General features: G+C 37.0%; 2 protein-coding genes across 2 annotated transcripts; one reads left to right on the forward strand and one right to left on the reverse strand.

Moving 5' to 3' along the window:
• The first annotated feature begins 938 nt into the window (after window positions 1–938).
• LOC124634107 lies at window positions 939–4,232 on the forward strand. Its single transcript, XM_047169528.1, has 3 exons — window positions 939–1,549; window positions 1,941–2,010; window positions 3,526–4,232. Exons 2-3 carry the CDS (start codon window positions 1,941–1,943, stop codon window positions 4,230–4,232), a joined length of 777 nt encoding a protein of 258 aa, XP_047025484.1. The 5' UTR covers window positions 939–1,549.
• A 397-nt stretch (window positions 4,233–4,629) lies between these two features.
• LOC124633904 lies at window positions 4,630–10,937 on the reverse strand. The gene is made up of 4 exons (XM_047169273.1): window positions 10,799–10,937; window positions 8,428–8,576; window positions 7,045–7,176; window positions 4,630–5,719 (listed from the first exon to the last, which is right to left on the reverse strand). Exons 1-4 carry the CDS (start codon window positions 10,799–10,801, stop codon window positions 5,482–5,484), a joined length of 522 nt encoding a protein of 173 aa, XP_047025229.1. The 5' UTR covers window positions 10,802–10,937; the 3' UTR covers window positions 4,630–5,481.
• Between the last annotated feature and the right edge of the window lie 2,010 nt (window positions 10,938–12,947).

Here is a 12,947-nt window from a genome sequence, read left to right on the forward strand (position 1 = left end):
CAATTCCGTGATAGCAAAATATAATATTGACTCAAAGTCGTCATTTTAATTAAGACAAATTTAAAAAAGTGATAAAATGACATTAATCTTGTCTACTACACTCAAAATAAGTCAATAATTTTAGTTAAAACCACAAATATTTGTACATAACTACTATAATTCTGTAATAGCACAGAAACCACTCAACCGCTAAAACGCTAATATTTTTGATGAACAAAATAAGCTCTAACACGAAAAAGACGCAGAACTATGACGATTTTTTTACTGCCACATCAAGGGAATATCAATTAGGTACAATGCATTTTATTAGAAAGAAGCTAAAAAATCGGTAAAATACTTACATAAATACATCAAAGTTCGCCACCAATGGGGGCTAGAGGCTACCGTTTTTTGTTTCACCAGATGGCGCAACTGTAGCGTGAGGTCTAAAACTATGGCAATCAAAGTTCGTATTATGACCGCTAAAACTTATATCTTCATTAGATGATTATATTAGATCATATGTAATACAATAGAACTATAGTGTGAACGTATTGGCGATGCCACAGTGTTGCGCAGTGCCGTTTTGCTCGAAAAAGAAATGTAAACATAAGTTTACGAAAGATTAAAGAGTGTCAATGCAGTGACATTTATAGAACCCTGATCTGTATTTGCCATAATTAATCTAAAGTATTGTTAAATATTCATAATATTAATTTAATTAGAAATATAAACCCTCGCGCGTAAACAAACAATGGCATTTGACGTTTCGAAGACCTCACGCTACACAAGCGCCTCTAGCGGCGATTTCATACGCGGTAGCCCTCATTCACAAACACTGCCGAAACCGGCGATTCGCGCGCGAACTTACAAAACCGTTAGCTGTTTCTATCTCGCTCACTCGAGCATCCCCAAACTTTACAGACGAATTTGAACTTTATCACAGAGGCTTAAGGTTGTATTTCAAACCATTGATTTCACGCCTATAGCCCTATGATAGCGCTCAAACCAAATATCACCGAATTAGGCGAGTCACAGAATTAGATGAGTTCACCCTACATATATTTAGTTAAGGTAGGTAAATTGATTGATCAAATGATTACCTATAGGTATCTACTTATCTTTTCACCGAAGTAATTCTACCTACTGAAAATTTCCAACGCGTTTAGGAAATATTGTACCTATCTTTTCGATATGAGTTTAGCAGCTAAAGTCCTGGGGATGTGTTAACAAATAAGCAGCATTAATGGGATTGTGATTGATAAAACCTTTTTCAGAGTTCATTACCTTACTTTATTACCTACCATTTCTTCCTTGGTCATTCCGGTAGTAGGAATAAAGGTTAATTAGCGGCGTAAATGCTTACTTACCTCCTATCTTTTCCAAGTCCACAAATACATAATATTGAATTATTTACATTCGTCGTAGTGAGACGGCACTTTCTTCGGCGCCAGTCCGCTGTCCCGAGCTTATATAGGATGCTGCGCTTGCTCTCATCTTACTTTCATTGCACCCGCGCGGCCAGCCAGTGAAGTGACAAATGGTTTGATACAGTGCCGGCTTTTCTAAGGTACGTCGTATTTTTTTATGAAATGTTAAAAGAAAACTTAGGAAATTTCATTTTAGTTGATTTTTAATTGATCATTCCAGTATTTTATAAGTTGTTGCAAGATTTTTTTTTTAATTAGTCCTGTTTTAAAACACTAATGGCATTAACCTAAGTGATAAAGGACACGCCTTACATTATATTACCCAAAACTGAACAGTGGAAACCTGGCCTTTAGCAAAGTCCGACTCTGCAAAATTGACATGGCTTCGTGTGGTGGACAACGCTCATAGGGGCTATTGCCCAGCAGTTGGATCACCAAAAGGCCTGAAGTTAATGTGGCCTGACTTAAAACTAATTTGGAAGTACCTAGCTGTGATCCAGGCTTAGTTTTTATTCGTGTATTTGTCTACAGATGCAGTGGCTAGCGACGAGTCTCGTGCTCGCTGCGTTTGTATACGGTGGCGGTGGAGTTACTAAGTCTGGTACGTCTTTACCTGTAATCTGTAGACTATTAGATCAGGAAGCTTGTGAGGAAGAGAACATGTTTGTAACTCCGTTGCAAAAACTACGGAACTTTGTGTCCCATTATGGAGTTCCTGTACGGTAGCGTCTGCAAAGGCGTGAGCCAAAACAAGTTCTATTAATTAGGGTTATTAAATAGGTGTTCAGAAGTTTCAAGTATCCTTTTTTTTTACTTGTTTCGCTTACTATATAGCTATTCTCTGAAACCAAAAATACTTTTATTTTGTACAACCACTACTGTTATCTATGACTTATTATCCTAAGCAGTAGAAGAAGGGATTTTTCTCTTACCAGTTGAAAGCCAACTTAATTCAAGACTTGTGTGTTTAAAGATGAAAAACCAATTCACGGAACCTAAACTGGCTTTAGGAGATTCATATAAATACATTCTTACTTATGTCTTCTATAGCACAAAGGACCTAAAACGATAAGACTTTCATTATTTTGTCTCCGCCCAACTACAGTTTTCCTTGATTTGTGTTCATAGTGCCGGAAATTGGTTACTATAAAACAATTACTTGGTCTGCAGAACACTGAGTACCAGCTCCCTTTCTCTAGCGATATTAGACTATTCAGAAGCAATTAAATGGAGAAAAGTCACGATTCGTTCATTGTTATGCAACCGCTATGAGGTTGAGCGGAGCGAACTTTATTAGGTACTGGGTATTCGTATTGAGGTAGGAAGCATCTTGTTTGATGAAGAGTAAGTATCTCGTTTCTCAGTTCAGATAGATAGGTAAAGCTACGTTAAGCCTGTAGGTATCCAATGTCCATTAATCACATTTATTTAGAAAGCTCGTTAAAAGTTTAGTCCTGGTTGATGTTCGTAGATTTGATTTGAGGTCATATTACTATGCAGTGAGTCTGTAACTATTCAGTGGCATCTAGCCTGAAAATGAATGCCTTTCATCAGGATTTAATGTATTGCCTTCGATAAATTAATGCGATTTTATTGCCTTACGTTTCCCGAGCCCGTCTTGTTGGTACTTATCTAAGAATATGATAGGTGCAACAGAATGTTATGGTGTCAGTTTGTTCTATGGCAAAGATGTAGTTAGATGAACTTTCCAATGGAGAAGACAGTCATTAAAATTCGATCTTTCGCCCTCCGCTTACTGCGTATCTCAAGTCAACCAACATCTTTTGTATACAAAGAACATATAATACTTAGGTAATTACACAATAATGATGACATCAGCATGATTTTGTGGATTTTCGTTTTGTATGTGATATGTTCGAAAGTGTTTTTGTTAAATTTCATTTCTCTTGTGTATGTACTTTCGCGATATATACCGGTTGTAAGCAAGTCACACTGCAATGCAACTTTCGCACGTAGACGGCGAACGTTCGTATTAAAATGAAAAGGGATAGCCGCTATGTAAAGGATATCTAACTCATTCATTTTCCATTTGTTTGTGTGGTATTTGAAAGTGATAAATATGTTGCGATTTTTAACCAAAACCATTCCCTTACAGGAATAGAACAGTTTTGGACGGACGACTACAAGATATTCGAACAAGTTTACGGTAAGACTTCAGACAAAGACATTTACGGGGAATCATTACCACCGAGCATCATTATCGGCACTGACCGAAAGAAAGAAGCGTCACAGAAGAATGAACGATACCTTCTGAACCTTGACGAAGATTCTGATGAACTAGATTCCTTCAGCTTCGGAGATAGGTACAACAATTTGTTAAGCAAACAGACTTTGAAACTCTATAACAAGAAGAAACCAGCTACATCATCAATCAACTTCGTAAGTTACTCAGATTTTAAGCCTATAAGCCAGAGCAATGACCCAGAGACCTACAACTATTTAAAACATCTAGAAGAGCTAAATAACGAAGAAAAATACGCCTTTCCTGAAACTGTAGGGGGATTCAAGCCTTATCTCAGCTACCTAGGACATAAGCCTGAAGAAACAGATGCTTATAAAAGTATCCAGGATATTTTAGATGCCCATGAAGCTAATAAGGCTAGCAGTTATAAGGATGAAGAAGATAGTAATATGAAGTATCTTACTTATGGGAAAAATAAAAGGAAGAAACCGCCCAGGGTTTACAATGATGTGTCTAAGCCTAGGTGCACTTCTGGCAGGTGTAGGAAGAGAGGGGCAGGGTATTATCGATCTAGAAGTAGGCCTCATGTTAGGGGCTTGAAAACAGTATTGCTCGTTTAATTAATATTTTGTTGTCATTGATTTAGTTTTCATTCTCATTGTCTAGATGTAATAATTTATCATTTTTGAGCTAAATTCCTTCTCTCGCAAGCTTTAAGACTATTCATTTTTGTAGGCAAGGTGATTATTTAATGCTCGTTTCACATACCACCATTATTGTAATTCCATGCTTGCATATTGTTTTTGAATTTTAGTTTGTAAGTTATTGTTGTTATAAGTTATGGTTATAGAAATAAGTGTTGAGTTTACTGAATCTATTGTTGTTTTGTTTTATACGTAAATAAGCAAGTATGACATTTAAGTTCTGTTAATTTTAGACTAATTTAAATAAAATTATTTAAGTTCGTGTTCTCAAGGAATCGTTAATAAGTTATTTCTTTCACGAAATAAAAACACATTTTTAATTTAACGTAATTTTAATACTTACAAATTTAGTAATAACTTTACAATTACGTTGGGTAACAGTTTTCTTTCTAATTTCCAAATGAAAATTATCAGAAAACGTTACAAACTTACTGCATTTTCACTCACATGCCTTAAAAAGACTTTCATAAATAAAGTACCAGTTGCCTTTACCAATACCAGTGGAGGCCATGCATAGATAATATAGTAAAAAGAAAATAAATAATGCATATAAAATTATCTCATAAATAAACAACAGCTACGCGTCCTCTGCCATTGCTTAAATAAAAGACAATTTCGAAAAAAGTATGAAATTGAAATTATGTAATTAAAATATGGAGTTCATGCAAAATCATTAACATTTGACAAATTATTTAACTTCTGTATTTATCACGAACGCTTAATTATGCAACTAGGAAGTTGGACATGAAAAAATCTTGTTCGTGACGTAAATTATTTTAATAAGCTTTTAACATATCCAAGACAAAATTTAAATTTTTTTTCTAGACATGCTTTTCATTTCTGGAGCATTATGTCCTTCAATCTTAGCATTTAGCTAGTTCCACCATTTTCAGGTACGACTTTGTTCATTATCTTACTTAAATCAGCAGGTAAATAAATTGACGATGACACTTAAAACTGAGAAAGTGATTTGTTTTAAACGTTCACAGTGAGCCCAAGTTTACCTTTGTAAGTCAACACAGGATCACACATTTTTTTAAAAGAAATAGGTAGCTAGCGATGTAACGAACTATAAAAGAATAAGTTGGGCGCACTGTAAAGAGTGTTTTGAGATCTTACTCAGTTTCAACTGTCATCATCAAAGAATGAACCTGTAGCCTATTTATTAATAGATGAAGTTAGGGTTGGTATCGCTTTGCCTGCCATTGGCTACTGGATTGGTAAGGCTCCTGGTCTTTCGCTTGCTATCCTGAATGCTCTGCAGCAAGAATGGGGGGGGATTGTTCGGCCGCTGCTGTCTGCTGTCCAGCTCCCTGGTAAGTTCGTCCACGAAGTGTGGAGGATTTTGCCTTTCTTCGTAAAGACTGGATTGCGGCCTGTCTACGAACTGCCCACCCGTCTGCCTGGAAAAATACGGGGGTTAGTAAGGAGTTATTTGGGAAACATGCTTGGTATCGTGGTCTGTTTATTATGTTCAGAGTTTATGCATTAGACCTTAAATTGAGCAAATTATTGTGGTAAATCTAAGCTGTAACAACCAAAAAACAAATGAAGATACTCTGAGGAGACCTATGTCAGCTGTGCCTGACACCTTCACACATAAACCCAAGTTAAACACCATACCTATAAGAACACCATACCTATAAATTTTCGGAACTTAGAACTTTGTCCTACCTACGTGAGAATAATCTCTAAACTCTGGCTTATCTACTAAAGAATGTAATCTTTCCGGTGACACAAAGAGTGACTAATTTCACGGAACTGATATGATGTATCGTGACAAACTTAACACTAATAGCATTAATTACTATTTTGGAAATCAGTCGCAATTGTTTTTGTTTATATCATCCAAACATACGATATAGGTACTCTTCGAAATAATCCCGGATCTTACCAATATAAATAAAACGGTTTACGGATAGCAAATTTTCGACATGGCCCCCATTGACTAAACATTTTTTCTGTTAGATAGTGAGATACATAACACGGGGTCACGAACTACTATATGACCACTACAATATATCAATGAATGATGACAGTATGACTAATATTTGTTAGTTAAGGCTGACCTATATTTTTTTTAAGGAGAAAAATAGAACACACTGATAGCAATAGTGCAAAACACACATCTTACAAAAAGTTCGTCAGAAAATCATCGCCCGAGAGACCTAAAAAAATCAAACAGGTTATCTAGTTTTGTGGGACATGGTAATTAGTTCATAAGTTTACACTAAATTTTTATAAACAAAAGGTCTGACGTGGATAGCCTTAGTGGAACCATACCTCCGAGCCTTTTTCCCAATCATGTTGAGGTCGGCTTCCAGTCTAACCGGATTCAGCTGAGTACCAGTGCTTTACGAGAAGCGACTGCCTATCTGACCTCCTCAACCCAGTTACCCGGGCAACCCGATACCCCTTGGTTAGACTGGTGTCAGACTTACTGGCTTCTGACTACCCGTAACGACTGCCAAGGATGTTCAATGACAGCCGGGACCTACAGTTTAACGTGCCATCCGAAACACAGTCAGTGGTGTCTAAGATATACTTAGAAAGTACATACAAACTTAGAACAGTTGCATTGGTACTTGCCTGTCCTGGGATCGAACCCGCGCCCTCATACTTGAGAGGTTGGTCCTTTACCCACTAGGCCACCACGACTTTTTTACCTTAGTGACCTTAGTGGAACCATACAATGACTAATAATAAAATAGGTCGTGTATACACGTACCGCTCATGCCTGCCACTCTCGACGTCATCGTTGGAGGTGTACATGGAGTACCCCCGCCGGGACAGCTCCTCGTCCGGCGCGAGCGCAGGATTGTGGAACGCGTGGTTCTTGTCGTTGTCCATTTTTAGCTTCCTGGAAGTTATAATGTAAAATGTTAGCACATTTTTAAGTAACTGGGAAATGAATACACCATCTTTTTATGATCTAGCAGTGGTGGTATAAAAAAAAACTTTTTACAAAAAAATATAACCGACTTCCCAAAAACACTAAAAAGCAAAAAAAAAAAAATTTTAGGTGCATCGGCCTAGAAGTCGGTGTCTAATGGATGTCCCACAGTTAATTTTGCCACCGACTTCTAGGCCGATGCACCTAAACATTTTTTTTTTTGCTTTTTAGTGTTTTGGGAAGTCGGTTATATTTTTTTGTATTTTTTTTTTATTTTGAGCTTTTCAGTGAAACGAATAGGTCACTATCCACAGAACTGGAAAGTTCTCATTGATACGAAGAATATAAGCCCATACACGAGGTAGTTTTCATTTTCAGTTATCGAGCTCCCTCGACCTTCTCTGGTCTCCATCATCAGGTCAGCTCCAAACCTTCACTGTTGCAAAGGTCTCGTCAATACGAATAATATAAGCCCAAACACGCGGTAGTTTACAGACTCAGATGTCGAGTTCCCTCGACCTTCTCTGGTCTCCATCATCAGGTCAGCTCCAAACCTTCACTGTTGAATAGTGCTATCAGGCATACATATGAGTGTCAAGGTTGAACCCTATGTATGCTTACAACTTTCGAAAGTTGCCCTCGATTTCTCAGGGTTTCCATCATCAGATCCTGAACTAATGACTATGGGACCAACTGGCAGCTATTCCGCGTCGAACAAAAAAAGAATGACGTAAATCGGTCTATAAACCTTGGAGTAATCGATGTACATACATAGAAAAAAAAAAACATACCGGCCGAATTGAAAACCTCATCCTTTTTGGGAAGTCGGTTAAAAATCAGTCGTACTTAGTAGTGAAGTTAAATATCAGAGACATAAGGGTGTTGAGCTGTATTCATCGTGTATGGTGCAAGTTTATAAAATCATCAATATCACTTGCCTAGCCTTTTTCCAAATACGAGTGCAACTGCTTGTGTGACCTCCTCAGCCCTGATACCCTTTGTGGGACTGGTTGGCCAACAGCAATGACTCACTTCTAAATCAAAATGCCTTCCAAAACACGCTCTTTACCTCTAAAAGACAGGAACCACAAGCAGGAGCAACTGAGCGGAGATAAGCTTTTGATCACCAAATTCTATTGATTGTATTAAAACTCCACTTCTCTTTATGGAATCTGACCCTTTAGGCTGGCAGTACAATGTCATCCTGAGTATACGTACTGTATCCGCATGCGTCCCGTGGCCTGCATCTCCGCGACCTTCTTGCGCAGGCTGCTGACCTGCGCGCACAGCACTATGGCTATGATGAGCAGCACCAGCCACGCGCCCGCGAACACGCTGGATATTACTATGATCTGGGTTTCCGTGTCCTGGGAAAGAGGAGGTTTACTTAAGAATCAAGACTTCCTGCCTTTATCCTAACCATCCTAACTAATTTCAATTTTATAAAAACATTCCTGTCTTTATATTTGAGGTTGGCGCAGCATGTTTTCTCCTTCCAAAAGTCTATAACACCATGTCACAATAAGAACTTTCTTTTCATTCACATCATCTTACATTCAATTGTTGCTTCAATTTTCTCCCTTAAGCTCCACCACATTTACCAAAACATTCTAGTTACAAATTCCTCATTAGGTCTCCACACCACGGGTTGTACGTAGTTTGGGTCACAATGCTGCTATCAGTTTCTATTACAAAACACGAACTAATTTCACACAATTTCATTATTATTTATTAACACAACGAAACAAATTCCATAAATCTTACCATATTTCCTTAACAATTATCACACACACTATAAATAAACAAAAAAACTTGAAACGTTCGCAATATAAACACGCCAACTAATTACTGAACAACTACTGACTGACAGCATCGAAATAAAATCGAGGGTAGATAATGTAAACTGGGTGAACGATTGTGCAGGTATTTGTGTTCGTAATTACAGATAATTTGTCGTTGCGAAACAAACAGATATTATACCTTTTGTAAGCGGATTTGTATCAATCAACCTCCTATAACTGTTTGTTTTTTTCAACGCAAGAAATTCGTGGAAGGGAATTGACAAATATGGGATATCGGCATTAAGTTTTTTTTTTTATTACTTGTTGCGCCTGTGGTTTTATCCGTATCCTGAGGAAGCCAATTTTCGCACATGGCAAATGGAAAAAGGCTTTACATTATTCAGATTTTTTTCATAAGTTTCGTCAAAACCCATTCAATAATTTCAGTGTGAAAGAGCAACAATCATTCGTATACATATATATTGTAAGTGTGTGATTCTCACGTTCGTCATAAGATTATTTCAGTTTCAGTATACAAACACTTCGAACCTAGATAACACGTATATTTGTCACTAAGTCCCCTTCGATAAAGAATAGATATCTTTTATCGACTTGACATTTTACCATTTTATCTCAAAAATTATGAAATTCCCTTACTATTTGTATCGCGAATGATAGACTAGAGCGGTTAGTTTTTATTGTTAACAATAAAATATATTGTTTTATTAATTTATTCATACTTTATTAAAACACCTTTAACCATTATCGATTAGATCTTAATCAGCCAAATGTTCCAAATTGCGTTGATGTTTCCAAGTAAATCGACTTCTTTGAACATAATCAATTAGTGAAAAACATAGTTACTCAAGCTATTGGCGAAATTAATGTCTTCACAATGATATTTTATACATATAATACACAACATGTTACTTAAAAAACCAGAAGAACGAATCAAATCTGATATCTACAACATACATTACACCAAAGTGATTATAAATAACACAAAATAAACTGTATTGAAGGTATATATGTTTGTATATTGGTTGATAATGACACTGAATCGAACAATGACTATAATGGGATGACTAATCCTGAAACAATCATTGTAGCCACTCGACATTTAATCAACGTGATTACTTTCTACGTTAGTGCAGCTTAATAAGGGATACCATTAAATCTAATCAAGGACACGCAAGTTTACTATACGTATGGATGCAGATGTTAACAATACTCGTAAAAGGAAAAGAGCACAAACAATCCTTGCCAATGTATTTTGCAAATTAGACGCTCAAATGTACGACTATACCTAATTATAATCGTACCATATAAGACGTGAACAGTCACCAACAACCTGATGAACGTAATGATAGATGGGTCTCCAGCCTCACAAAACAAAACATGAACATTTGAGCAGGATCAGTTATCCTTCTTTTTCTACGTTCTGCAATGATATGTCTAGTAATCTCTGTAGTAATTCTCCACCTGTTATCTTTCACATCATCCACTCAGCAATTTTTGGTGACCTTTTACCCCTATGCTAAAGACAATTTGATCCTCATTATCATAACGAAAACAAAGCACCCTAATATCACTTTTTCTAGAACGAAGATACTCGTAATTGTGACGTTACATTGAGCTGCTGAATCACAAATTCAGCTAACTGAAATTGATAATTAAATGCAATAGGATCTGTGCACACCGCTCAGATATGAATAAAGTTATCAATTTCAACGCTGTCGACACAAACACTTCCAGAAAAGTTAGACCCATAAAACATAAAGTAAAACTTGTCTGAAAAATCTACGTACCATGTTTCAAGTAGTCTGTAAGCACATCGTTGAGCAGCGCTGCCTATGATGGCTGGATGCGCACTGACCGTTATCGCTTCATCGCTGATAACCGGCCATCCGACTTATCTACACTACACTCTGTTATAGAAGTTATTGTAAACATGCTCTCGTAGCCTCACAAGAATCTATACATATAATAAAATGATAGGAAAGTCAAAACTGTACATTGAATATTTTTTAAAAAGAATACTTGGGGGGTGATCTATTATCGATTCTGAACCCAAATATATAGTTTTTAGAATTTTTGTCTGTTTGTCTGTTTGTCTGTTTGTCTGTATGTTTGGTCTCACTGAACTCGAAAAGTACTGCATAGATTTAAATCAAATTTTGCATGAATATTACCTGGGAGCCTGTTCAACATATAGGATATATATTATCACGCTATCACCTACGGGGGATGAGCAATGAACGATAATTTCTGTTAACGTTTCTGCAACAGCGGGTGCAATAATGACACATATTTGAATGTTGAACTTTGTAAGTTTATCGGCCTATTATCTATCTTTACATAAAAAAGAACGCTTTTATAAGTAACTTGAGCAAAAAACTGAATTTAAAGAAATGATATCCTAAAATTATAGATGAAGAAAATCATGCAGAAACAGATGTGCCATAAAACTGGTAGTAGGTAAAATATCAATGAAAACAGACTTCACTTTGTCATGGTATGTTCTTACTTTCAAGAAAAAAATATATGACAACTTGTGTATTTTGCTACTATAAAAACACTACAAGAAATATCAGCGCATCATCAGGGACATTTTTATAATTCTTTCACCATTAGAAAGCTACATTATCTGCGAGTAACATAGGGTATATTTTATCCCGGTGCGGGCAGTAGTTCCCATGGGAAGCGGTACCCACGTCCCGAAGAAATTATGAACTTCCCCACATTCTTAAAAAGTCTACATATGTTGTTCTGACATAATATAAGCTATACCTCTCATAAACATGAATATCCATTCATTTCATCCAATAACAAACATGCATCACACTGAAAGTGCTTTGTGAGTCTAAGATTTTATTATTATAAAAAAAACATTGTAATTAATATTCAAACATCCTTAAAAATAAGTTCCTGGTTTTAATATATTACATTATTTTGAATTCACTTACATATAAATAGAAGGTCCTTATTAATATACTTTTTGAGTAATAAAGAATGTAGGCAAAATACGACCGAAAACATTGTGTCACTTCTAAAATTAACATCAATGGGAATAACTACCTGTCACAATACGTCAACAAGATGTCAACAGAAGACAAGAGTTCGTTCGTTCTGAAAACGTACAAATTACGCGTCACAGGCCAGAGACATACTTGCTTTCAACTCCTGATCACAAATCATCGAGCTAAGAATTATATCACAAATACACCGTTTACAATTACGAACAGTCACAGTCAGACCCACGGACTGAGTCTAAAAAAACATCTTTTATATAGCTACGTTTATATCATTTATATTATTCAGTTACTAAGACAGAATTACTATCAAACGTGTTTTTGCTAAATGTTCTATTAGTTTTTGCAAACATACATTCCCAACTCTGATCTCATGGAGGTGGCGCCCGGATCTCACCACTGTGCGGACTGTGCGACCTATCGTACCCGGCCCCGGTTTAAACCATGATCTGGAGCGAGAAGAAATGGGATGACAAAGAATGAGGCGGCGGAGCGACTGAAAATTCCCAACTCTCATTCCAGCCACTGCGGTAAGACACCACGAAAGCCGGATGTCGAGAGATGACTCCCGGCCACCGTAGGCGTGAGCGATTAGTTTTGAGTGGGTCATCGACCTTCCGGCTTCTGGGAGACCCGTTATTTCACGCGCCCCTCGAGGAGATTCAGCAAACCCCTGTGAGGCCCACTAGGGCCAAAGCCTGACACTCCCTCACACTGCTCAAACTGATGGCTGAGAATTACGTAACTTTCCAGGATGCCATGCAACGTGTTTCAAATGCCCAGGCCTTTGGGAGCTTGGTAATCCTTTTCTCCACCTTAACTTGAGTTTTGTGGTACATGAACAAATTAGAATAGTAATGAATTAGGTCATCATCATCACGTATTTACCAACTCTTAATGTTCATCATGCACACCCGCTTCTCTA

The sequence above is a fragment of the Helicoverpa zea genome, chromosome 10 (genome assembly GCF_022581195.2).
Source record: "Helicoverpa zea isolate HzStark_Cry1AcR chromosome 10, ilHelZeax1.1, whole genome shotgun sequence".
Classification (NCBI taxonomy): Eukaryota; Metazoa; Arthropoda; class Insecta; order Lepidoptera; family Noctuidae; genus Helicoverpa; species Helicoverpa zea.

Coding starts and splice junctions, on each gene's coding strand:
- LOC124634107 (XM_047169528.1), top strand. CDS start 1,941: ATGCAGTGGCTAGCGACGAGTCTCGTGCTCGCTGCGTTTGTATACGGT. Junction 2,011..3,525: donor CGGTGGAGTTACTAAGTCTG/GTACGTCTTTAC, acceptor ATTCCCTTACAG/GAATAGAACAGTTTTGGACG.
- LOC124633904 (XM_047169273.1), bottom strand. Junction 7,177..8,427: donor ACGGGACGCATGCGGATACA/GTACGTATACTC, acceptor TATAACTTCCAG/GAAGCTAAAAATGGACAACG. Junction 5,720..7,044: donor GAGAGTGGCAGGCATGAGCG/GTACGTGTATAC, acceptor GTATTTTTCCAG/GCAGACGGGTGGGCAGTTCG.